Raw genomic sequence first — 25775 nt, forward strand, 5'->3', positions numbered from 1 at the left:
GCAGTAGGTGGGGCTTCCCAGGTGGCGCTAGTGGTAAAAGAACCCGCCTGTCAATGCAGGAGACATAAGAGACTCAGGTTTGATCCTTAAGTCAGGAAGATCCCCTGGAGGACAGCATGGCAACCCACTCCAGTATTCTGGCCTGGAGAATCTCCATGGACAGAGGGGCCTGGTGGGCTACAGTCCATAGGGTTGCAAAGAGTCGGACACGACTGAAGCGACGTAGCACAGCGGAGCACAGCACAAGCACTGGGTAAGTGGATTTCCCATCCATGGGTAGATTGGGCTGAAGCAGAGGTGGAGGGTCAGGGTCCTGACTGGCTTGAGGGAGAGGAGACTCCTTTACAAAGGGCAGACGTGTGGCTCGGAAAAGATGAGCTGATGGCAGAGCTGCCTGGGCAGTTCAGATGACTGCAGAGGGATGTGGTCAGACCTGCAGGGGGTCACCGCTGGGTTATCAGACAGCCTGCTCAGCTGAGCCCTGTGCATCCTGTGGACAGAGATCCCTTAAAGCTGACCTGACTTTGTTTCCCCAGCAGTGAGTCCTGGGCATGCAAGATGCTTCCCTCTCTTTCTACTTGGGGAAGGGGGCTTCTTAATTATATCCCCCTCCACTCACATGGAAATGAGTTTGGATTTTCTGAGCATACACCAGCTGGCTGGGGGGGAGGCAGCCCAGAAGGCTGCTGGCTGGGGAAGGGAGGAGAGGGGAGGGGAGGGAGCCAGGCCAAGATGAAAATTCCGTGTTCTCACAGCAGAGCAAGGATGGGGCTCTGAGTGCTCCCCACAGATTATTGACCCTCTGCACAAAACCCTTGCTTAAGGAAAAGCTTCTTGCTTCTGTTTATAGGCTCAGAGGAGCTGTGTCCACACTGGCCAGCCCGTCCTCTAAGAACCACAGCTTTCAAGGTCCAAACACTTAGCTGACCATTAGTGAGGTTGTCTGAGCCCTCAGGAGAGGTCCTCCCTGACTTCTAGGCTAGGCCAATCCCTTTATGGTGTTGGGGGAGCGACTCTAAGGCCCAGAGAGGGGACAGAACCTGGAGCTCATCACAGAAGACCATAAGTCTGTCTTGCTCGCTGCCCACCCGGGTTCTGCCTGCAGGTGGAGTTACCCAGAAAGAGGTGGTGTAGGTTTCCCTGGGGCGTGGTGGGGAGGGGGGCACTTGCATCCCCCCCTTGGCTAGCCTAGAGACGAGGGGCGGGGGAGGGGCGGGGTGGGGTCAGGCGTTTGACTCCGCCTCCTCGCACTGGCTTCAGCTCTCGCTCGGGCGCTGGCTCAGTCTGGCTGCTCTCCGCCGTCGCTCCGCTCCGGGGATGACACCGCCTCCGTCCAGATGCACCGCCCTCGGCGCCCCGCGAGCCCGCGTTTCCAGCTCTCTGGCTCGGTCCAGGTTCCCGCTGTGGCTGCTGCTGCAGCTGGTCTGGACGGCCGCTGCCTCCCAAGGCCACTCGAAGAGCGGACCCCGCATCTCCGCTGTCTGGAAAGGTAGGTGGCGCCGCTTGAGCTGCGGGCGCGGGATCCAGTGCCGCGCGGGGCGGGTGCGGAGTGTGCGGCACCGGAGGGAGTGCGTGCGCGCGGCTCTGTGGGTCCCGGGCTGTCCCCGCCGGTAGCGTGTGGGTCCGGGTGAGTGTGTGAATGTGCGCGCGGCCACACCGGAGCTGGCTGTAACGCTGCGGCGAGCGAGCGGCGGGGGCCGGAGCCCAGCTAAGTCGCTCCAAGTCCGCCCGCAGCCGGGAGCTGCAGCGGCTGGGTGCAGGGGGACGAGAGGGCCCTCTTCTCGGCCCTAGGCACTTCCAGTCCTCCAGCGCCCGGGCCTCTGTGCGGGGGATCCTTTCTCCCGCCGGGCCCCCACCCGGCTCTATCTACCAGAGCTGCGGGCTCTAGCTGCGTGCGGGGGAGCCAGTGGGGCCGGCAAGGGGGTGCGGACCCTTTGCCGCCGCCGCTGCGCTCGGGCTGCGGGAACAAAGACCCCGCTGCCTGCCCCCGCCCCCCGCCCCGGCCCCAAGCGCGGGCCGGGTAAAGGAGTGGGCACCCTGTGGAGAGCCCGGACGAGGTGCGGTGCGGAGGCTTTGGGCACCCGGGCGCTGCCTCTGCAGTGCTGGGACCAGCCGCTCCCCCCTTGTCCGCACGTGGCAGTTGTCACAGGGCTCGGCGCCAGCGTGGGGGGCAGTGCCCGATGGGTGGGGCGCGGCCATTGGGACCCCCAGGTAGAGGATCTGGAGGAGGAGTGCAGCTTTTAGGCCCTCCTGGTTATGTGAACTTGGGGGACCGGAGTCTCCCCCAGTGGCGCCTCAGTTTAGACCACTGTACGTGGGTCGGAAAACCAGCTGGGTGGTTTGAGGGGTTTTCTGCCTCGAGGGGCTGAGCTCCCCTCCTCTGCAATGCACAAAAATGCTTCCCCACCCCCCTACCACTGGGCTCTGTCCCCATGTTCGGCGTCGGCGCGGCCCCCCTGCGGTGGTGGTGGACCGGCAGTGGGGGTTGGGGGGCTGGTAGATTTGGCCCCTCCGGGAGCTCTTTGATGCCTGAGGCGGTTTGCAGGGATTGCCAGAGCCTGAGCATTATCTGGGGCAGGTATTCTTAGCAGAGAGAGAGAGAAAAAAGAAAAACCCACTCCAAAAGCAAGTGGCCTGAACTGCTGCTGCAGTGGATGGAATGTGACTCGCCCAAGGTCACTGTGCATTGTGTGAGCTCACATTGCAGAAAGGGGGCTCTGATCTGGCAGGAACCAGAGCCTGTTCTGAGTTAGGAAGTGGAGAAAGATTTAGGCCGTTTCTTGGCCATGAAGTGGGTACTCTGGGGGCCAGCTCTGCTACCCAGACAAAGATATTCCTGGTGCAAGTGGAGTGGGGCATCTGGACCCCTGACTGTCCACTTAAGGTGGACACCAACATGCCCCTCAGTCATACCAGCTCCATCCTGGGCTCTCTCTTCCTTCTCAGCATCCTTGTCTTTCCTCAGTCTGCTTAGCTGTCTTGGACAGCACGGCATTTGTGCGCTTTGAAGGGGATGATGGCCACGTGTGAGTGTTCTAAAATCTCCCCCTGCCAGAGTGTTCTGAAATCTCCCCTTGTGCCAAACCCCTTGCCTTTGGTTCGCTTTTCCCCATCCCCCAGTCTTCCCAAGATATCCTTTCACACACATACTTAATGCACACCCACCTTTTAGCACTTAATGCTGCCTTCCCTTCTCGTGGGGCACTTAGTTCCCACCCTGAGGCTATTTAAAACTGATTTCTGTCCTCTTACCCACTTTCCAAAGTGCTCTCTCCGCTGCATGCAGTTCACTATTGTAGCCACAATGGCCATGCCCTCTTTTGGGTAATGCACTGTTGACCCCCAACTTGGGTCTGCCAGCCCCTCACCTTTCATGGCCAAGGGCAATCTGTGGTCTTCTTCGCTGGTGCCAGGCACCCCACAGGCCAGACAAACCCTGCCATCCACCTGTCCCCCAGGACCACCAGCTGGTAATGGTATGCCTAGCTGACAGCTGCCTCCTATTTCCCATGGAGTGACACATGGCAGTCGGACAGGAATGGGCTTGGGCAGGGCGAACCCAGGAGTAGGGTGAGAGGAGGACCCTCCCAGCCTTGCTGGAGGCCTAGGTCCCTGTATACCAGTGGGGTGAAGGAATGGGGACGGCGGCCTCCAGGAATGACTAGACCAAGGATAATGGTGGTTCTGGAGCTGCTTTTCTGTGAGGCCTAAACTGGGGTTTTAATTATAAGCCAGGACAAGTGTGAGGACTGGAATGAATATAGAGGGATCTTTCTCTGTCATTTATTTTCTGCCACTTGAACCCCTAAGTCCTAGGGGATGATTAGATAAGGGAGTTCTGGGAAGGTCCCGGCCAGCTCTTGTCAGGGGGGTTGATGCCTCTCCAGTCTGATAAAGGTTGGCCCAGAGCAGCTCTGGACAGAGCAAGGGATGTGCTAGTACTGACCTGCCAGTTGCCCTTGAGCTCTGTACTTGTCTCTGACCCTCAGAGCTTGTCAGGGCTCTGGAGTTTTTCCCCCTAGAGCTGTCACTGAGACAGGGGCCAGTCAAGGGTGTGACTTTGTGGACCTGACCTCCCTGCAGCAGGAGCTGGTGGGGAGTGGTTTGCAGGTGAAGGCAGGAGGTGGGCATGCTTGTGTACCCCTCTCCTATTCCATCCCTGGTTGAAGGAGATGGAGAAGACCCAGAAGACCCTGATCTCCAAGGTCAGAGGAGAGCCAGCTTGTCCACAGCAAGAAACAGAGCACAGTCTCCACTTATCCAGCTGGTTCTGCCATCTCCCTTGTCCAGTTAAAAAACAGGATGTTATTGTTGACTCGGCAGCTGCTGGGGGAGCCATTATGGGGCCACTCCCCAGGGTGGGGGGTTGTTGTCACCTCCTTTAGGGGATGAGGTCACAGCTGGGGCTCCCCAAGCATCACCATTTCCAGTGGAAATCCTTGCCCCCTTGGGGACTCAGATGTATTCATCACCTTCAAGGTGAACTCCCCTTGCAGAACAGGGCTGGGGTAGGGGGGACAAGTCCCAGGAGGAAGGGGAGTTTCTAAGCTGGGAGAAATGCTTGGTGATGTCACCGGGAGTTTCCTGCTAGCTCTGTGGTCCCCCTTTCTTGAATAATGAAGATTCTAAGAGTAGGCTGGGATGTAAGAGATCTGGCACTGGCCCAAGATGACCATGATGAGGGAGAAAGAGATGGGAAGTTGGAAGCCTGGTTTTGGACCCAGCTCTGATGATTTTCTGTGTGTCTCTGGGCAAGTGCTTGACTTTTTCTGAGCCTCAGTTTCCTCAAATTTCCAAAGCAGGTATTGTTTAGTCGCTAAATCATGTCTGACTCTTTAGCGACCCTGTGAGCTGTAACCCGCCAGGCTGCTCTGTCCGTGGGATTTCCCAAGCAAGAATACTGGAGTGGGTTGCCGTACCCTCCTCCAGGGGATCTTCCATGACTCAGGGATTGAACCTGCATCTCCTGCATTGCAGGTGGATTCTTTACCGCTGAGCCATCAGGGAAGCCCAAAACAGATGTAGGAAGGAGCTGGTGGTTCAGTGATAAAAGAATCCACCTGCAATGCAGGAGATGAAGGTTCAATCCCTGGGTCATGGAAGATCTCCTGGGGGAGGGCATGGCAACCCACCCAATACTCTTGGCTGGAAAATCCCATGGCAGAGAGCCTGGCGGGCTACAGTCCATAGAGTTGCAAAGAGTTGGATATGACTGAAGCGACTGAGCACATCCTTGTCAGAACACTAATCCCTTGCCTTTCTGGGGCAGGTGGAGGCTGTAGTGGTTTCTTCAAACCCAAGCAGTGAGGAGAAACCAAAACCTGGGAAGTCAGGGGAACTCCTTTAGTTTTCTGTTCTTTCCTATCATTTTCTCTCATAAGTTGATGGCTGATCAGCTGGAGGAAATGGCTCATTTGGTTTGTAACTCCTGGGGTGAGCATAGTAATTCAGTATTTTTGGCATTTATCATTTGCTGGGGCCAACCTTGTGCTGGTCCTGGGCCTAGGGAACCAGGGATGAGAAACTAGATGAGTGCATAGGCTTCTCTGTGTAGATGAGGAGACAAATAGGAAGTCAAGCTGCAGTTACAATGCAGCATGTCAGGGCCTGTCACAGAGGGCAGCTGTGGGGGTCAAGGAGGTACCTAATCCAGTCTGCACAATCAGAGAAGGCTTCCTGGAAGAGGTGATAGCTCAGGATGGTACGTGGAATAGGAGCCAGCTTGAGAGGGGAGGGACAGGAGGAAGTACCCAGGTATGACAGGATTTCAGACCCCAGAACTTGCAACTAGGATGAAGGAGAGGCAAGGAGCTGTGTGGAGGAACATTGAGTCAGCCTGGCCTAGGGGCTCCAGGAGGGTTTCTTGTAGGAGGGGGATGTCTGAGCTAGGCCACTTGGCCTTCCACAGCTAGCCCAGCAGTAGGAAGAAAGGACCATGGTGGGCAGAGAAGACCTCCCTGTGTCGTAGCTCCCTGATGGGAAGCTGGGGCAGGGTCCAGGGACCCCAGAGCTTTCCTGCTGGCTCCTGACCACAGGTGCTTTCCGGGTGAGGAGGCCCAGTCCTCAGCAGAGATGCTTCACAGGCTGAGGGGCTCGCCCAGAGTCAGCCAGGCCCTGCTGGTGTGGGAGGTGCAGATGGCCTTCCTCTGCCCAGCTTCCACTTCCAGGAACCTTCACCTCCTTCTCGGGGGTGGATCACTACCCAGGCTGGGCGCGTGGGAGAAGCAGAGAGAGCAGGACGCCCTTCTTTGAGGAAGGCTGGGTCAGGACCCCTGATGTGCAGGTGGGAAGCCGAGGCTCAGCCTCCGGGGTGGGACCCAGTGGCCCTCAAGGGGCAGTGGTAGAGTGGGTGGCCCCCGAGTTTTCAGCGCAGACCCCAGCTGACGTCCTATCCTCCACCCCCGGTGCCACTGCCGGGCAGTCTAGCTGTCACAAGGGGCTGACAGCACTTCCTCTGCTCTAGTTGACAGCTCTGGTTTCTCCTTTCTTGGTTTCCTTTTTTGGCCAGTCCTGGCTGCCCCGGAAGCCACCTCTCTCCAAGGGTGGGGGAGGAAGGGGGTCCTCCTGGAGCAGGGACTGTGGTCCCCAGATGTCAGAGGACTTGGGCTTCTCCCTTTCCTAGCCAGCCCAGGCTGTGAGGGACTGTTTCATCCATCCCTTTCTTGTTCCCGATGGTCAGTCAGCCTCCAAGCCCTTTATTGCACCCCAACCCCACCTTGGCCACAGATCTTCCCTCAGCATTCCCCACTCCCCATGCTCTCCTGCCTCAAGGCCATTGCCCTGCTGCTTGTTGCCCTGCTGGTCATTCCTCCAAGCTCCCAACTCAACCCCCTCCTTCTTTCTGTTGGTTCGATCTCACTTCCTCCAAGGAGCCTTCTTGGATGACTAACTCATGCAGCCTGATGTCAGAAAACAAACGTCAGAGGTCAACTGGGCTAACCACTCATTCCACAGATGGGGAAACTGAGGCCAGAGAAGCCAGGACTGGCCCAGCATCACCCAGTGAGATGGGCAGAGCCGGGACCAGGTCAGTGTCTTCCTCCCAAGACTGTCCTTGGCCTCAGCTCTTGGCCTCCTTCCACTTGTCTGTCTGTCTTCATGCTATGGCTCCCCAACCCCATTTCCAGTTCAGCTGGACCCAGACTCTCCCTGCCCCAGGGCTATCTGCTCCTGGGAGCCTTAGCAGCTTGACCTCCTCCCTTCAGGACCTTGGATTTGGGCCAGCTCCACGCACTCTTCTGGTCTTTTCCTCGGGGCAGCTGGGCCTCAGGTCCTGGGAGCAGGTTGATCTGTGTCACGGTATGGACTAATCGGGGTTTAACCATCACGGCAGCCGGGGATTAGGCTGAGGCTGCCGCATGTCCGCACCCCTTCTGTCAGTCAGGGGTGGGGCTCTAACCCAGCACCCCTGGGAGCAGCCTGCACGAAGGGGGGCAGCTAGTCCCCGCTCTGTGCCTAGGTCTGTGTTCCGTCTCTTTTCCGGTGAGGGCAGAGGAGAGGTTCTGGGTTTGTCCTTGGAGGGCCTGCTGGTACCTGGAGAGGTGGGCCTGCAGCCTGTGACTAGAGAGGGCACCTGGGGAGGTCAGGAGCCTGGTGCAGCCAAGGACTGGGGACAGGAAGTGAGAGCAGGAAGGGTCAGTGTGGGGTGGTGCAACCAGGGACGACTGCCTGGTGGAGGAGGAAGAGCCAGGCTAGACAGAGAAGCAGGGACGTGGAGTGGAGCAGAATGTGGCATAGATTGCTGCTTGTATCCTTGTCTTCTGGGCCCGGGGCTCTTTGCCAGCCTAGTGAGGGAGTAAGGTACCCTGTCGATGGCCCAGGAGCCTGTTCTAAGGTGTCTCCGAGTCTGACCTTGGGGTTTGGCCTACCCTAGTCCTGCTGCTTTTTAACGTCCTCAGCTGCCCACACTTGCCCGTCCTGACCTTGGATTGGCCCCGGGGACTGGGCTTCACCTTCAGGACCCCACAGTCCAGGTGAAATTCCACCAAACAGTGTGATCTGAGAGAAGATGGTGTGTGCCAGATGGTGTATAGCACAAGGTCAGAGGCAGGACGGAACTGTGAGGCCTGGAGCAGTCTGGGACACTTCCTGAAGCCAGCGGGCGGGAGAGGGGGATTGAGGCTAGATCTTCAAGCCCAGGTAAGACCGTGAGCACAGGGAGAAGGGGAAAGGCGGTCGGGAAGGGAGAGCACAAGCGAAGGGATAGAAGTGGGAGGCGGAGAGGAGCAGAGACGGGTGGGCCTTGACTGCCCAGCAGAGGAGTTGGGCCCTGCCGCAACAGGCAGTTGGGACCCGTGGTGGGTTCTTGAGTTGGGAGGTAGAAGCAGTGTTTTGTTTTGCTTTTTTAACCAGTGCAGTTTGGGCGGGAGCCTGGCTGGTTGGATGGTAAAGAAGGGTCTCTGAGCACACCCTCCCTTCGCTATAGCCTGCCCACACTGCACTGTGCTTCTATTCTGGGCAGAGATCATGGGATGCTTGTGTACTGGTCAGCATGCAGTGCGGCACACACGCCCAGGTCCCTAGTCCCTGCCTCCCTCAGGCCTGCACACCCACGCTCGCTTACACACACTCTCTTTAGGGCATCGTGGAGAGAGGTCAGGCATTCATCGGGCAAGTAGCCTCTGACCCTGTTCCACCCTCTCTGGTCCTCAGTCTCCTCATTTGTATGAGAGAGGCTGACCTAGAAGCTTCCAAGGGCTCACCTATGGAGCCCAGTGTTATAAACACAGATTTCAGACTCAGTCTGCCTGAGTGTCAGCCTCCACACCACCAGTGAGCTGGGTGATCTTGGGCAAGTTACTAAACTTCTCTGTGTCTGGCTGCCCTCATCTGTAGAACGTACAGGGCATAATAAAAGAAACTGCCTTCGAAGAGGGCAGTGATGATTGAATGAGTTAATACATCTGACACTCGAGTACTGCCCGGCACTTAGTAAATTTTGTGAAACAGTTAGGTGGGGGTATCATTGTTGTCTGTGTCATCTCCCCCTTTGGCATTTCTGATTGCTGATGAATGCAGCCCTGGCAGCCTGGCCCCTGCCAGCTCTCCCTAACTGCCCATGCTGGCTGGCTGCCCTTGCTCTCTGACCCCTCCCTCCTTCCCCTCTGGCCCAGGCTAAGGCTGAGCTAAGGAACCTTCTGTTTCTCAAGGCCCCCTGTCCTGCCTGCCTCCTCCCATTTGGGGTGGTTTAGCCATCCTTTGCCCTCTCCCTGATCCCTACTCTGGCCCTGGGCCCAAGGGCAGGCCCAGGGCCTCTGCCTATCCTCTCCTTTGAAAGAGCCACCACCTGACTTCAGCTTCACTCTGGGGCTTTTAGAACCTGTTGAGCTGAAGAACCGGTGGAATCCAGGCAGAATCTGGACAGGACGTGGCTTCCCGCCTTCCCTGGGCTTGGAGCCTCCTCCCCTGTCTGGCTGGGCCTCTGTGCTAGCCTTCCCTGAGCCCCCAAATCTATCTTGGTTCAGCCCTGCCCCCAGCACACACTCAGTGTATTCTCCACACTGCTCCTTACCTTCAAGTCTTTGCCCCAGCTGGTCTCTCCAGCAGGCCAAGCCTTCTGGTCCTTCAAGAACAGTGGTGCAGTGCAGAGAGCACACGGCCCTTGGTGGCGTGGAAGGCCCTTAGTTTTCCTGTCTGTAAAATGGGCATGCAGGTGCTCTCCTGCCTTCTTTGCAGGGTGATTGGGGGGATTTGGTGAGCTAGTTGGTGGAGGCAGATGAGGATGTGGTTTCATTGCTGCCTGCACCTTCAGAAAGCCGTCTCTGACTTATCCAGTACTCACAACCCCACGCTTTCCCCCAAATGCCCCCAAGCTTAACCCCAAGTGTTTTGTTCCAAGAGTCACTGCTGCTGCTGCTGCTGCTAAGTCACGGTGGGTCATAAAGCCTAGACCTTAGCGAGTACCAGCCCCTCCAATCCACTGAGGAGGAAGCCACACTCAGGAAGGCCCAGTCCCTGGTCAGGTCACGGCCACCCAGCCACCTGGCTGCCACAGGGAGCACAGAGAGAACCTGGGCTGAGTCCGTACGTGAGGTATGCTTCCCTGCCACCCACGGCTGACCTTGGTGGGTGGGAAGACCCTCCCCTGTGGCTCAGCACACAACTCACTGTTCCCATGGTTGATAAAGTGAGGCACCCCTCCCATGACCCTGAGTACCGCCTCAGGGGTGCCACCTGCCCCAGCACACCAACTCTGTGGCAGCTGTCTGGAGCCCTGCCTTGCCGAGTGTCGGCAGCACCCCAACAGCACAACCCTTCCTTAGCACAGGCCCATGCCATCCCATAAACTGGGCTTCTGGATACAAGGAGTGGCTTCCCGGGCCCTCTTCCCTGCCACTCTGCGAGAGGCAACGATGATGAGACATTTGTTCCTTTGCCCCTCACCTCTTTCAGTGGAAAGGTTTCTGTCATTCAGAGTCCTACCTGAAAGGATGGTGGGTGGGCGATCCCTCTAGTTACCAGGTCAGTGACTTTTCCCTTGGCCAGCAAGGGAATGTTGGGTAGAGAGCAGGAGATGACACAGGGCGGCCGAGAGAAGGGGATGGACGGCTTTTGAAGATCAGGATGCTCTCACGAAGTCCAGGCTGTGGTCCTGGGCTGGAGCAGGGCGATGAGCTCCGGAAACCTGAGCGGCTGCCTGGCCCTGCTCTGTCCCCCTTGTTCTGTGTCCTGGGCCAGTGGCACCGTCTCTCTGGCCCCCGGGCCCCTCAGCTCAGCCACTGTTCCCTTCCCTTCTCCTTGACCTGTGGGCTTCCACAGGATGGCGAGCCTGAGGGCTAATTCCTGGGCCCTGTGTGGGCCTTCCCTCTTCTTCCTCTGGCGAGGGTATGAGGTGGGTCTGGTGATCCAGGGTGGGGCCCGACTATGGGAGGAGGCTCCTGACAGCTGTGGTTGGGCCTCCAGTCGGAGGGTGGACTGGCTCCTGCCCTGTGCCCTGGCCTCCCTGGCTGCCTGCTGCAGGCACTCCCTGCTGGATACCGCATTCCTACCATTCTCGGAGCCCGCCCCATGCCTTCTCTCAAAGGGCTCCTTGAGGTTAGCATTCAAGGCCTGTCGGGTCAGTAGGTCAGCTTGGAAGGCTGTCCTTGTCCAGACCGACTGTGGGCCCTTCCCCTGTTGCTCCTCCCTTCGCAGATAATGCCACTGCCCCCCGTCCTAGCGACCACTCCCCCTCCCCTGAGCAGCCCTCTTTCACGGGCAGTGAGGATGTGGGGACGGTGAGGACCAGAGGGTGACAGCACCCAGGGCTGATGAGGAAGAATGATGCTCCAGCAGGCAGCCCCGCTTTAGGAAAACCCCCTCCACAGAAGGTCACACTTGTCCCAGACAGTCGGTTGCTGGTATTGTGCTGGGAGGGTGGGGGCCACCAGAGGGGTCAGGTCTGATTGGTTCCCACAGGATCTGAGCCCCAGGGATGGCCTGGCTGGGGGCCTGATGGGGGAGGGCTGCCCCCCTGACACCGGCCATCTTCTTGACCCTCATTTCTATCTGGTGCTGGGCCTAGTGAGGAAGGTGGGGGCTCAGGGGGCCACGGAGTCTAGCTGGGTACAGGGCAGCCTGAGTGTGCCCTTTCTTGGTCCAGAAGGAGCCAGGATTGGCAAAGAATCACATGGGGGTAGGGGGCTTGTGCCTGGCTTGCCTCTGGGGCCATGCCTATCCCGTGTGTCCCTAGCCCTCTCCCCTGCCTGAACCCCTGGTTATTCTGGGAGCTTTTAGCTACCACTTAGTCAGCCACTAATGCGTCAGGCTGGGGAGTGAGGGGGGAGACACGGTGCCAGACGGTGCTCCTTTTAGACTTCCAGGATACGAAGTGGGGAGGGGGGGCGTGGTGCTGGTCAGACAGGGCGACCTGGGGTGGGGGGGACGCTGGAGGAGAGGAGGCTCTTTGGATCCTGGCCCTGCTCATTGGAAAGAGAAGGCAGCCCCGGAGACTGAAGGGCGCGGGTTGGTGTAGCCTTGGTCCCCTGCCTTGCCCTTCCCCATCACCACACTGGGGGCTTCAGCCCCCCTTCCCCATTCTCCTCTCTTTAGTCTCTCTACCCACCACACAGCTTCCCCACCTTTGCTCAGGCTGTTTCCACTGCCTAGAATTCTCTTGCTGCCTGTTTCTGACCCATCTAGCATAGGTCTGTCTGCCTTCTCCATCCTTTTGGATTCCTAAGGAAGCAAGAAGACATATTAAGGGATGCAAAACTGAATCTCTTTAGGAGCAGGCCCCGGCCTTGCTCAACCCCTGCTGGAGTGGAGCCTTGAATGCCACCCCCTCCCCTCTTGGTGCCAAGGGGCCACAGATCCTGGCCTCCAAGACTTGGTGCTGCCTTCACTTCCAGGCAGCCCTCCTGCCCCTGAGCCCCCCAGCCCCCGCTCCTGTGACCTGAACAAAGCTTCCTTTCATGTATTCATCGAGCTGCTGCCGCTCAGACACTTCCCCTGCACAATCAGGCCCTTTGAGGGCCTCAGGCAGTGCGGGAGCCGGGCTGGGTAGGGAAAGAGCCAAGGCCTCGTCCTGGGGCCGAGCTGGTGCCATCTCCCCCATACACATCACCAGGCGCAGAGCTGGGAGGGGCAGGGGCCTCGGGGTCAAGGGAGGCAATGCTCCTGGGCTCCTGTTTCTTCCCTAAGATGAGGTAAGCAGTTCCTGCCTCCCTCTCACTCCCGACCCCGACAGCCACAGCCAGGATTTGAGTGCAGCGGGGCTCACGCTTGCAGATCTGTGCAGGGCTGTCCTGTCATGCTATACCCAGCAGCACCCCCATACACATCCAGCAGCCCCTCAGCCTCCATGCAGCCCTCACCCTCCCTGTGTGTTCTCAGCGATACCTTGTGAGCAGCCCGGGGTCTGTACCAGTTTTGCTTGAGCGCCATGGAGACTTGCTTTGGTGTGGCTGTTTCACACCTCCAACTGGGTTCCAGGGTAGGGCCGGGCCTCCCTGCAGAGCTTGCTCTCCAGGGCCAGGCCACGGCTCTCCCATCAGACTAGACCGCCCAGGCTGTTTCCCATCAGACTAGTCTCTTCCTCACTTGGATGGCCCTGTGACCCCAGACACAGGCTCCCTCGGGGCCCCTCCTGTGCCCCTTCCTCCATGACTAGGGCTGAGCATTGGCTGTGCAGACCCCTCCTCTGAGGCCGTGAGCTGAGGTGACTGTTTGGAGGTGGCCAGTGTGACCTGAGCCTGGGGCTCCTCCCTTTTGGCCTCTGGAAGGCCTCAGATCTCAGGTTCCAGTCCCGTGCCTTCAGGCCCAGACAGGTAGCTTTTTCTGGCCGCCTGGCCGTCTCGGGGAGTAGGTGGGGAGCCGGGGCTACAGACTGTCTCGATTCCGGGTTAGGCTGCAGGGCTGGTGGTGGCTGCTCAGGCTGCGGGAGAAAGGGGAGCCGGAGCCAGGGCGCTGAGTCAGGAAAACCTGGTGTCTCTCCCCAGCCCTCTAACACTCTAATTTTATCCCAGCTGCTGGGGAAGGGGAGCCTGCCAGCCCTGGGTGAGCCCTCACCAGGTGAACCCAAGGGCCATGAGCTCAGCGTTTCTCTGTGGCCCGCAGTGCTGGCGTCTTCGTGAACGTTCCTGTCTACCGACACTCAGTCTGAATGAGCCAGAATCTCCTGCCTCCAATGAGACCTTGAGCTAGAGTGTCCCTGAAGGCCCTTGGTTCTGGCCTCTGTACAGTGAGCTGGGCCACAGCTGAGGTGGAGTCTGAGAATAGCCCGCTTGACCCTGTGACCTGGCCATGCAAGAATGTATCTTAAGGAAAGGGAGTGAGAATGGAGAGGGTGGGCATTGCAGGGTGGATAGGGCGCTCTGTCCCTGCTGAATGCAGAATCAGGAGGAATGGCTCCAATGGCACCGAGAGGGACTGGGGGCAAAGTCAAGGACAGGGCAGTTCTTTTCTGTCTGGGCTGAGGGTGTCCTGCTTGGGTGTCACTGCCTGCTGCCCTTGAGTTTGCTGCAGCTGAATAAACAGTGATCAGGCTGAGGGCACGGGCTGGTCGGAGGTGGGATGATGCTAGTTATGGCTGATTGCTGGGGGCGCCACCACAGGCTGTCCCATTCCTGTAATTTAGCCCTGCAACCAGGACGACCTCAGCGATGTCACCGGAGATGAGACATCTTCTCCCCGGAGGCAGTGGCTGCAGAAGGTTTCTTTTTTGGGCAAAACTGTCCCAATCAGCCCTTCTACTTAAAGGCCCAGGCTATGCTCCGTGAAGGGCCCCCATCCCAGAGTTGCGGGGAAGTAGGGGCTGGTCATCCCCCTGGGAGTGAGCTGGCATCCTTGTGAAACCAGGCCAGGGCAGTCCAGGGCAGAGTCCAGCTTTGGGGCAGAAGCTCTGGTCCCTGGCCTGCTACTGCCCATGTGAGTTTGGGCTGCCCCTCTCTGGACCTTTGTATTTCCATCTCTAAAATGGGAGGAACTGGACATTAAGATTCCTTTCTGGCTCTTGATCCTTACTGACCTGCTCACTCAGGGGATAGGGTAGGTTGGAAAGGGTCAGAGAGGGCCTCCTGAAGGAGGGGAGAGGGTTCTGAGCAAAGTGATTCCTGCGAGCCTGAACTGTCCATGGGGTTCTTAGAGGCCTTACTACCTGAGGGAGGTGGAGGTGACTGCTTGCTCTGTCCTAGGCAGCAGAGAGCCTCAGAGCAGAGTTGGGGGACCTCCTTTCCAAGCCCAGCCCTCTTGGGAGCAGCAGAGTGTGTGTGTGGGGGGGTGGGGTGGGGGGGTCGGTTCTCCCCAGGGGTCCTTAAATTCTGTCCTGACTCTGAGGTCACACATATTGTAGGGTAGGGGCCTTGGCTTTGGGGTGAGGTCAGCTGGTTGCCAGCCCCTACCAGAGGGCTCCTCTCATTTCTTGCTCACAGCTCTGAGTCCAGTGTCTCCATAGCCAGCTCCAAGCCCTCGTAGCTCGGTGGACGCAGTGTGCGTGGAGGGCAGGCCGGGATCTTGCAGCCTCAACATTTTCTGCCTATTGTCTTTTCCTTAGGCCGTGCAGGGCAGGACCATGTGGACTTCGGCTCAACTGAGCCACACACGGTGCTTTTCCACGAGCCAGGCAGCTCCTCCGTGTGGGTGGGCGGACGCAACAGAATCTATGTCTTTGCCTTCTCCAAGGGCAGGAACGCCTCCGTGCGCACGGTGAGCCTGGACCCTCTCCTGCCCGCTTCTCTTTCTTCCTTCCCCATCTTCTTTTGATTGACTGATTGGTTGATTGTTTTGGCTGAGCTGGGTTTTCCTTGCTGCGTGCAGGGTTTCTCTCGTTGAGGCAAGTGGGAGCTGCTCTTTGTGGCGGAACGCGGGCTTCTCCTTGCAGCGGCTTCCCTTGTTTTGGAGCACGGGCTCTAGGGCATGGGCTTGGTAGTTGTGACACACGGGCACACAAAATTAGTTGCTCTGTGGCATGTGGGGTCTTCCCAGACCAGAGATCGAACCTGTGTCCCCTGCATTGGCCTGTGGATTCTTAACCGCTGAACCACCAGGAAGTCCCTTTCCCCATCTTATCTCCTCTCTGGCCTTGGTGAGAGGCCTCAGGGAATCCGGGGGAGCTGGCATGTCTTCCAGAACTGGTCAGCCCCCTATAAGCACATAAGTGCTTACCACCATAAGTGGTGTCTGGGGAAAGGCTCCGTGAAAGTGGTCCTAACTGGCCTGGGTGCTGGAGTGTTGTAGAGACAGGCATGGAACTAACAGGCCTGGCCAGGTGGGGAGCGCTGACTAGGGAGGCCTAGCAGGAAGCCGGCCTCCCAAACCCTGTGACCCTGTCTTGTGAGATTTCTGGGCTGGCCCGTGAGCTCTGGGCTTTGGCTCTGGGTATCAGGCTCAGTAGCCTGTGTGTTCTTGGGTAAATCACTCCCCTTCTTGAAGCCTTAATTGCTCATCTGTCAAACGAGCCCATCCTGAGAATGCATGGAAAGCAGTTGGGGGCATCTTGCCCCTGGCAGGTGGACTCACATCCCCCCTCCCTGTTCCCCCAGGTGAACATTGGCTCCACCAAGGGGTCCTGCCGGGACAAGCAGGTGAGTGTGGAAAAGGGAGTGCAGAGAGCAGGCTGGGCCCCTTGGAAAAGTCCCTAAGAGTCTGAGGAAGGAGGCCTGGCTGTGTCTTGGGAGCTGCAGTCCGGGAGGAGAGAGGCAGCCCTGTCCTAGGGTTCCTGGCCTGAGCAGGAGACACTCCTTCCCTAAACCTGTCCTCTGTTTTTAGGGGGGTGGGAGTCAACTGCACCCACTCGGGCTCTCCTTAGAGATACCTCCTGGGCTTAGATTTCTGAAGCCTTCTTTCCCAAGACTGAGGGTCCTAGTGCTAGGCCTGCCAGGGCCTCCGACCAACTTCTTGCCTTCTGCCTTTCCTGGCAGGACTGTGGGAACTACATCACACTCCTGGAGAAGCAGAACGAAGGGCTGCTGGCCTGTGGCACCAATGCTCGGCGCCCCAGCTGCTGGATCCTGGTGAGGAGGCCCCTCCCTGTGTGCCTGGTCAGCTCACCCTTGTCTGGGTGGGCTTCTGCCCCTCAAGGTGGGAGGAGGAGGGGGAGCGCTCTGAGGCTGGTCTCGTCTTGTACAGAGTTCCTGGGAGGATGGGGACCCTGGCTGAGCAGCTGGCACCCATGGGAGGCAATGACCATGGGACCACGTGGCATTCTGACCCTCTTGGTCTCCCTCAGGTGAACGACTCTGTGGAGTTTCTTGGGGAGAGGAAAGGTTATGCACCCTTCAGCCCGGATGAGAACTCCCTGGTTCTGTTTGATGGTAGGGCCATTTGACGGTAGGGCCGTGGCTGGAGCATGCGGGTGCCCTGAGGGCAGCTGTGCTGGGCTGGGGGAGGGTGGTCAGCTCTGTGCCTGGTCCAGGCCCCATGGAGGGGCTTCCAAGAGCTGCGTGCGCTTATCTGTGGCCCTCCCACTGTGCCCAGGGGACGAGGTGTACTCTACCATCAGGAAGCAGGAGTATAATGGGAAGATCCCTAGGTTCCGCCGCATCAAGGGTGAGATCGAGCTGTACACCAGTGACACCGTCATGCAGAGTGAGTCAGACTCCCACTGCGCTGGGCAGGCGGGCCGACGAGGGTGTGTGAACGCTCAGGGGTCCTCATGCTTCTCTCAGGGGTCCTCATGCTTCTCGGGAGGCTCCCTGAGGGCCACTCCCACTGCGCTGGGCGGGCCGACGAGGCTGTGTGAACGCTCAGGAGTCCTCATGTTTCTGGGGAGTCTCCCTGAGAGCCACTGGGGCCACAGGCCATCAGGAAAATGGGAGCTGGGTGCAGCCCTGAGACAAGAGAGCCAAGGAGGTGGGCCTGGCCAGGAGCAGGGGATAGCAGAGGTGAAGATGTGGGGGCAGAATGGGCCTGACACCCTCTGGAGACAAATCAGAGGAAGCCCCAGACCCAGTGCGGGGTCCCCGGGAGCCACAGCGTGTCCTTCTGCTGAGCTCATGTGGAGCCACACCCACTCCCTCTTCTGCCAATTAGGCAGAGGTGACATAGAGGGCCCCAGGGACTCCTCCCGGTCCCTAGGCATGAAGTCATTGCTCCTGGGCCAATGACATCTTTGTAGGAGAGGGCAAAACAGGTGAGGGGTGGGGGTGCAGAGTCTCGGCCCCCTTGGGGTGTTGGACCTGGCATTCTGAAGTTTATTCCTGCTGTGATTGGACGTGGGTTTGTTTATGCAGACTCGGAGGCTGGGTCCTCTGAGAGGCTCCCGGCCTCAAACCCGTTCATGTCTGTCCCTGGCAGACCCACAGTTCATCAAGGCCACCATCGTGCACCAAGACCAGGCCTATGATGACAAGATCTACTACTTCTTCCGAGAGGACAACCCTGACAAGAATCCCGAGGCCCCGCTCAACGTGTCCCGAGTGGCCCAGCTGTGCAGGGTGAGCCAGAGCAGGGTGGGCAAGCGAGTGTGTCTGTGCCTGAACAGGAGTGAGTGAGTGTGTGAGTCCCTGTGTGTGTGCAAGTGTGCGAGGGAGTCTGTGGGACTGTGGGAGGAAGAGGGTGTGCACAGGCGGGTCGGTGCATCTGTGAATGGGTAGTGGTGGTTGGGATCACGTGCATGTGTGAGGGTGTGCACAGGTGTGTATTCATGGAGAGTGTGTATGGGCATATGCATGGGAACAAGAGTGTGTTGACGTTGTGTGTGTCACCTGTGTGAAGATGCTGAGTTGTGTAGGACTGTGCCATGTGTGTGAGTGTGAATGTGTAAGAGTGGGCAGACGTGTGTCTGAGCTAGTGTGCTCGGTGGGGACCTGACCCCCGCACCCTGCAGGTCCCCACTGTGGGCCCTGTGCCCTGGGTCAGCCAGGCCCGCCACCTGGAGCCCGGCCTGAGTTGTGGGGCGGCCCAGCCTTGCCCCTTGGCAGGTCCTGGCCCCTTGCAGGGCCTCTTTTCCTCCTCAGAAGCCTGGGTGCTGGCCTTCCCGGCATCAGGTCCCCCGGGTGTATGGGGTAGTCCAGGCAGGTGCTGAGGGACCTCCCCCTCCTCTCCTCCCTTCCAGGGGGACCAGGGTGGTGAGAGTTCACTGTCAGTCTCCAAGTGGAACACCTTCCTGAAAGCCATGCTGGTGTGCAGTGACGCCACCACCAATAAGAACTTCAACCGGCTCCAGGACGTCTTCCTGCTCCCCGACCCTAACGGCCAGTGGAAGGACACTAGGGTCTACGGCGTCTTCTCCAACCCCTGGTAAGTGGCCTTGTCCTGGGGCTAGGCTGGTGAGTGTCCAGTGGGGGTCACAGCACTTGGGGCCTGCCAAGGGGATGGCTGATGTGGCAAGCGCAGGGATTCCAGGCTCAAGGGACGAGGCTGTTGCTGGGCCTGGGTTGGGCGGACGCAGCGCTCAGGGGGATGTGTATGCTGGTGCGTTTGTGAGTCTGTATAGATGGCTGTGTGCACACGTGCCGTATGCATGCTCATGGCTACTGGGCCTGTGTGTCCTCCAGCTGTGTACGCAGAGTGGCTGCTGGGCCCTGGGAAAAGGCTCCTGAGGCCTCTCAGGGTGCTGGGTGCTATCACACCTGCTCAGGCATTGCCTGTGCCTGATAATTCACACCTCTTAATCACTCTCATTGATTGAAAACAAGACAGGCCTAAGTGCAGGGTGTGTGTTGGGAGGGTGGGGGAAGGGTAGGGAAACCAAGACCCTGTTCTGGGGCTCCCGTGTGCATGGACCCAGCGGGCTGGGAGGAGGACGGGGTTCTGGCCTCTGTGGCCATTAGCATCCCAAGGATGCGCGTGTTGGGATTTCTCCTGCCCTGGGCTTGACCTCTGAACTCAGTGATTCCGTGACAGAATACAGGTTGTGGTTTTATATTGCAAAAGAGAGAAATTAGGCTGAACTTCCGTCCCTCCCTCTTTCTGTCCTGCCTCTCTCCTTCCTTCAGTGGTATTTGCTAACACTCAGGCACTGGCGTTGGCCTCCAGGAAAGTCCCTGCTGTCACAGAGCTCGAAGGCCAGGTGGCTTGGTCGCAAGGCTATAGTTATACTCCATCTGGTGCGGGGCTGGCCTGAGTGAGTGGAGGTGGGCGGTCCTGGGCCTCCCACTGAGGTGGTCTCTATGTCCCCCCAGGAACTACTCGGCTGTCTGCGTGTACTCCCTCGGTGACATTGACAAGGTCTTCTGCACTTCCTCACTCAAGGGCTACCACTCGAGCCTCCCCAACCCACGGCCTGGCAAGGTGAGCAGTGACACCCGCCATGGCCCAGGCCGCGACCCCATCTCCCAGCCACCCCACTGATCTGGACCTGTTCTCCTCGCCCAGTGCCTCCCAGACCGGCAGCCGATACCCACAGAGACCTTCCAGGTGGCCGACAGTCACCCTGAGGTGGTGCAGAGGGTGGAGCCCATGGGGCCTCTGAAGGCACCACTGTTCCACTCTAAGTACCACTACCAGAAAGTGGTTGTCCACCGCATGCACGCCAGCAATGGGGAGACCTTCCACGTGCTTTACCTAACCACAGGTAAGGGGCTACCCGGGACCCCCTCTCCAGTCTGCTTGGTTAAAATGAGTATAAAGAGTAATGTCATTAACATCTGGTTGGATAGTTATACCTGGAAGGGAGAACTGAGTGGCTAAGAGCTGTCAGGAGTTAATATGTGTAGCTGTGAAAGAGTCAATCAGTGAGGGCTTCCTGGAGGAGGTGGGGCAGAGGGAGGAGGGCATCGAAGGCTGGAAGGTACTCGGATTCAGAGGCAGAAATGTGGTGAGTGTGAGCAAAGCTGGGTGTAGCTTGGTCCAGCACCCTGACTCCTGAGGATGGTAGGAAGAGATGTGGAAAGTCAGGTGGGAGGGCCTGGTCCCAGGTGTCCTATGGGCCTCTGCTAGGCAGAGTGAGGAAATTGGCTCCTCTTGCTGTCTTTGAGATTATGCAAGTAAGAGGAACCATCTGCTGTGGGATGCAAAGCGTTTCGTGAGATGTGAGGAGGGGCCTGCTGACGGCAGCGCCTTTGCAGGGTCTTGCGGAGGACTGCTGGGCCACCTCCTCTTCCCTAGAGGGGCTCCCTCTGGGAGTGGGGTCTGGCTGGCCCCAGAAGCAGAATAGAACGTTCTGAAAGATGAGCCTGCATCCCAGAAGATCATTGGCCATAAAGAAAACAGCCCTGAGGTGGCTTTAGAGCAACTTCCTGGTCCCAGACTGTGGGCGAAGATGCCCTGGGAGCAATAGGCCTTCCTTGGGACTGGGTAGTGGTGCCATCAGAAAAGCAGTGTCTCCCGCAGTGCCTAACACCTCTGGGGTCATGTAGTCTAGGCCTCAGGCAGCCCCCTCAATTGCACATACCGCCCCATGTGACTTCCAGCTGTTGCTTCACCTTGGGGTTTTCTCAGGGTCATGGTGTTCTCATTGGTGTTTTGACTCTTAGGAGTCTTGGGGAGAGTAATTTCCTGTTCACAGGCTTGGCTTCTGAGTTGTGAGATCCACCACCCCTTGACTCCTCCATTCATCCTGGCTCCACCCACTGAGCCCTGTCCTTGCTCTGCTCTAGCAGCGGATGGCCTGACTATTGTGACCCGCCAGCAGGATAGAGCACTGGGGTGTAGGCGGGGTGACATTGTAAGACTGGGAGCAGGAGCCAGGACAAGGCAGGCTGGTCCTGGGCTGAGGCAGCTGTAGGCTCCCTTTCTGCAGACCTGGAAGCCGATGCACTTGAGTGATGAGGGCATTTGTCTCGGTTCTCCCTTAGGGCCATCAGAGAGATACCGTTTTGGAGTTTGCAGCATGAAGGCTTGGGGCTGGATGGGAGATAGGACTTTCTGAGCCTTCTGCAGAGAATGGGAGGCTCTTACAGCTGGAAGAAGCTATGGGAGGTTGTCACCGGGCTGTGGAGGAGGTGAAGGGCAGTGTGGGTGTGAAGGTAGTGCGTGGGCTGGAAGTCTTTCAGGCCAAGGGAGCCAGGGACCACATCCCAGAACCCGCAGAGGGGGGATCGTGGACACTTAGAGGTAATGTCCCCGGCAGGCAGTCATCTGATCATCTGACTGCTTTTTTGGGGCAAGTGATGCCCTGGGAAATTGGGAGGGAGGGAAAGGGAGGTAGGCTATTATAGAAACTGGGACAGCCGGGGAGGTAGGATTGGGAGGACTCAGGGGTCAGGATGCCCGTTAGTCCCCGACAGGAATGAATGGAGAGAGCTCTGGGCTCTGAGGCAGGCAGCCTAGTAGATGACCTTGGGATCCCCTATGTGGAACCTAAGGTCCTTTTCAAGTCTAAGATTTTAGAAAAATAAAAAAATCCCCTAAGACTGCATATGCAGTATGGAATCCTGGAATGGATCCTGAAACAGACAAAGGACATTAGCGGAAAAACCCGTGAAATCCCAATAAAGTCTGTAGTCGACTTAATCATAACAAACCAGTGTCAACTGCTCGGCTGTGACAAACCCCACAGTCATACAAGATGCTAACCTTCAGGGAGACTGGGCGAAGGGTATATGGGAACTCTGGACTGTCTTTGTGACTTTTCAGTACATCTGAAATTATTCCAAAATAAAAGGTTTATTTTAAAGAAAGCACATATGAAAAAGTCCAGGAAACAGAAGAGGTTGGAAGGGTCTGGTTCTGCCTGCTCTGGGTTCCAATCACCAGTTGCGTGACCTTGAGCAAGTTCCTTGGTCTTTGTGACCTCATTTCCCTTCCTTTGAAGTGGGGATGTTGATACCTGCCTCCCAGGGGAGTGGGGGGTTAAGTGAAGTACTGTAACTGATGCGTATAGCTGGAGGCTTGGCAGTGCTTGGGCACGTGGGGCTGCTGTTTCCCTTCTTCGTGCTCCGGCTTCCCCTTGCAGCCTTGGGGAGCCCAGAGGCTCCTGGGATGGCCTCCCTGGCCGTCTTGGAAACTTCCTGTGATATCTTTGGGCCCTTAAGACCCTCCCCAGTCATGCTGTCCTCTCCCCACCCCACCCCAGTCCTCTGACTCTCACCTGAGCCTTGACTTAAATAGCTCTGCCCACCTGTGTCTTTCCTGGTCAGCTCAGCCCAGGGGGAGGCTGCCTGGCTCTGCGGTGGGGCTCCCGCCTGCTGACCCTCTGGTCTTCACCCACAGACAAGGGCACCATCCACAAGGTGCTGGAGCCGGGGGAGCGGGAGCACGGCCTTGTCTTCAACATCCTGGAGATCCAGCCCTTCCGCCGCGCGGCTGCTATCCAGGCCATGTCACTGGACGCTGACCGGGTGAGCCTCCCCACCCTCAACCCGCCCTGTGGGGCCAATGTGACCTGAGGACAGAGCCCTTCTGTGTGTGACTCGCATGTCCTTTTCAGGGTCTCTGGGCCCCTGGGCCTGCCAGGCAGCTGGACCTCAGCCTGGGGGCTTAGAACTCAGTTGGGGTCCCTGACCTGAGTGGTCATTTTTTTCCTTCCAGAGGAAACTGTATGTGAACTCCCAGTGGGAGGTGAGCCAGGTACCCCTGGACCTGTGTGAACTCTACACTGGGGGCTGTCATGGCTGCCTCATGGCCCGCGACCCCTACTGCGGCTGGTACCAGGACCGCTGTGTCTCCATCTACAGCTCCCAAGAGTATGTTGGCTGGGCCCCCTGCTCCTAGGAGAAAGTGGACACAGCAGTGGTGCTTGATGGGCGGCGTCCCTTCTGGCCAGACCCTCCTCCGGGTGGGCACCACTGCTGTTACTGGTCGGGGGTGAGAACAGGGAAGGGGCTGAGCCTGTGGCCTCCTGTTTTCTTAGCCTCTCTCTTCCTTCCAACTCCAGGCCAGTGCTGCAGTCCATCAGTCCAGTCGACCCCCACAAGGGGTGCCCCAACCCGAAGCCAGGTACCTATCTGGCCCAGCTCAGAGGCTGCAGTCCAACGCGGGTGGTACATTCATGCCCCAATTGCCCTGTCCGAGGGAGGCCAGGTCTGGTCCTGGGGGCTCCAGACAGATGGGGCAGGACAGTCCTGTGGAAGGAGCCCCCTTGGTGTGGGGGTTCTACAAGGAGTCGGGTGAGGGAGGCAGGGGAGAGTAAGGAGGAGAAGGGGGGCTAGTTTCCCCGTGTTCATTTAGAAGCCTTGGCCTTGTAGCCCTATCAGTGTGGGAGGACACAGCCTGTCCTGGGAGCCCTCAGCCGCTCCTCACGGCTCCCTCCCCCTCGCTCCCCAGAGCAGGCCCCGCTGCAGAAGGTTTCCCTGGCCCAGAACTCCCGCTACTACCTGAGCTGCCCCATGGAGTCTCGCCATGCCACCTACTCCTGGCGCCACGAGAACAGTGTGGAGCAGAGCTGTGAGCCCGGCCACCAGAGCCCCAACTGCATCCTGTTCATCGAGAACCTCACGGACCTCCATTATGGCCACTACTACTGCGAGGCCCAGGAGGACTCCTACCTCCGCGAAGCTCAGCACTGGGAGCTGCTGCGCGAGGACAGCGCCATGACCTCACAACTGCTGGGCCACGCCTGCACCCTGGCCACCAGCCTCTGGCTGGGTGTCCTGCCCACGCTCATTCTTGGCCTGCTGGTCCATTAGAGCCTCACGGGGCCGGGTGTGCTGCAGGCTTCTGCAGCCCTGAGGCACTAGAAAAGTCTCACACCCAGAACTGGCTGGGCCCAGGAGCTCCTTGTCCACCACTTCTTCCCAGGGGGACTGCGTAAACCTGACGGGGGACACCGGGCCTGCAGATGGCCAGCCGCAGGCGGCTGTTGGGCCCCCGTGGGGCGAGGGTGTTGAGGGCCACAGAATGCAGGCTGTGACTCTAAAGCTGGGGCCTTGATGACCCAAGACTATCTTTTGGAGATTATTTTTCAAAAACTCCTCCTCAAACTGATGAAATGCAGTGATGCTCTTGGCCTAAGAACCTGTGGGCCAGAGAGTGGGGTTTAAAAAGATGAATGGGGGTCCCCATCTCTGGACCTTAGGGCTGAGGCCCGAGTCCTTCTGGACTTGCTAGACCCAGATCGCCCCCTCGTTCTCCCTCCTGCAAGTACTCGGGGAGGCTAGTGTTCCTGCAGGCCCAGGGCTGCCCTCTGTGACCTCCTCGCCAGACCTGGGTCTCTCTAGGCAGCTGCGTTGCATGTTTATTGAAGGATGTTTGCTTTCCGGACGGGAGGACGGAAAAAGCTCTATTTTTATGTTAGGCTTCTTTCATGTATAGCTACTTCTGACTGCATCCGTATGAAATACCAAAACTACATGCGGGGTAGGGTGGGGAGGGAGGGGCTGGGGGAGGGAGGGGTCATGGGGGGTGGTGGGGGGGCCTCGGTCTACGGCTCCTGGGAATGGGATGAGAGTCCAGGGATGGGCATGGGTTTGAAGAGAGAAGCATGAGCTGGCTCTGCCCTGGGAGCCCAGTCTGAAGGGGACATTCGTCCATGCCCCCGGTCGGGGTGGTTGCGGGAGTGGGTGGGATGAGGGAGACGGGGGAGAATGAAGGAGAAAACTGAGCCCTAGGTTCACCGTGTTCATTTCAAAGGAGGAGCCAGGTCCTCAGGGGGAGGTTTCTAGGACTCTGCCCTTGGCATTGGGGGTTGGGGGGCGGGGGGGTCCCCTCCCCTCCCCTCAGCCCCCTTCCCCAAGGGCTGTGCTTCCATGCTCCTAGCCTCCCACCTTCAGCTCAGGACATGTTATAACTTAGGCTAAACTGTGAATTCCTGTAGGGACGGCCTGGGCCAAGCTCTCCAGGTGGGTGGCTCTGCCCCCAGCCCTCTCCATGGATTTCAGCAGAGAGCTGGGCCCTTCTCTGGCTGTGTCTGGCCAGCCTGGGGCAGGGCCTGGGGCTGGTGGCCTTCCAGCTTCGGCCCCTGCATCTCTTCTCAATGCACTTTAATAATGTAACATATTACTAATAAACAAGCTATTTATTTACCTGTGCCTGCTCCTTGCCTTCCACGCCATTCTGGTCAGGGGGTAAGGATGGGGGTTCCTGTTCATGACTCAGCACCTTCTGCCCCTGTAAGCCTCACCCCTTCTCCCAAGAGCCTTGGAGCTGAAGGGCTCCTGGTTAGGGCGAGGCAGGAGTGAGATCTAAATCCACAGCTTTCCAGCACTGCTCTGCCTGTCAGGCAAAGACCTGGAGCCCAGACACTCCTGCACCTGACCTTTCCTCACCTCAGGAGCCAGCGTTTCCCCTTCCCAGCCTCCACCCCCTGACCACTTCCCTGGGGAGGCCTGGCCATGCTAGAAACAGCCTCTGGCCTCTCTGCCTTCAAAGGGCCCATTCTGGGAGATAAAGCTGATCAGATAAGACCCTGTGGGAGCCTTCTTCCCTCCCCCTCCTTGGTTTCCCGCCTCCTGCCCCTCGTGCAGGCTTTTGGAGATTTCTTTTTGGCTGTGCCATGCAGCATGTGGGATCTTCCCCCACCAGGGATCGCACCCGTG

General features: G+C 58.4%; 1 protein-coding gene across 2 annotated transcripts; it reads left to right on the forward strand.

Annotated features, from left to right (window-relative positions):
- Nucleotides 1-1264: 1264 nt before the first annotated feature.
- Nucleotides 1265-25262, forward strand: SEMA7A (semaphorin 7A (JohnMiltonHagen blood group)). Of its 2 annotated transcripts, none has more exons than XM_019983829.2 (14): nt 1265-1489; nt 14972-15123; nt 15960-16001; nt 16338-16430; nt 16646-16730; nt 16894-17004; nt 17713-17852; nt 18473-18657; nt 19542-19650; nt 19735-19933; nt 22513-22640; nt 22831-22985; nt 23177-23238; nt 23566-25262. In XM_019983829.2, the coding sequence occupies exons 1-14, from the start codon at nt 1318-1320 to the stop codon at nt 23925-23927; spliced, it is 1995 nt and encodes a 664-aa protein (XP_019839388.1). In that variant the 5' UTR covers nt 1265-1317; the 3' UTR covers nt 23928-25262. The 2 variants fall into 2 exon arrangements, with proteins under 2 accessions (XP_019839388.1, XP_070631488.1); XM_070775387.1 differs by lacking the exon at nt 1265-1489 and adding an exon at nt 5118-7027.
- Nucleotides 25263-25775: the final 513 nt, after the last annotated feature.

This window comes from Bos indicus, chromosome 21 (genome assembly GCF_029378745.1).
Source record: "Bos indicus isolate NIAB-ARS_2022 breed Sahiwal x Tharparkar chromosome 21, NIAB-ARS_B.indTharparkar_mat_pri_1.0, whole genome shotgun sequence".
NCBI lineage: Eukaryota > Metazoa > Chordata > Mammalia > Artiodactyla > Bovidae > Bos > Bos indicus.

Excerpts from the sequence above, each read along its gene's own strand:
- SEMA7A (XM_019983829.2), top strand. The coding sequence starts at position 1,318 with ATGACACCGCCTCCGTCCAGATGCACCGCCCTCGGCGCCCCGCGAGCC. Across the intron at positions 17,853-18,472 it reads GAGTGGCCCAGCTGTGCAGG|GGGGACCAGGGTGGTGAGAG; the intron begins GTGAGCCAGAGC and ends CCTCCCTTCCAG. Across the intron at positions 23,239-23,565 it reads GTGCCCCAACCCGAAGCCAG|AGCAGGCCCCGCTGCAGAAG; the intron begins GTACCTATCTGG and ends CTCGCTCCCCAG.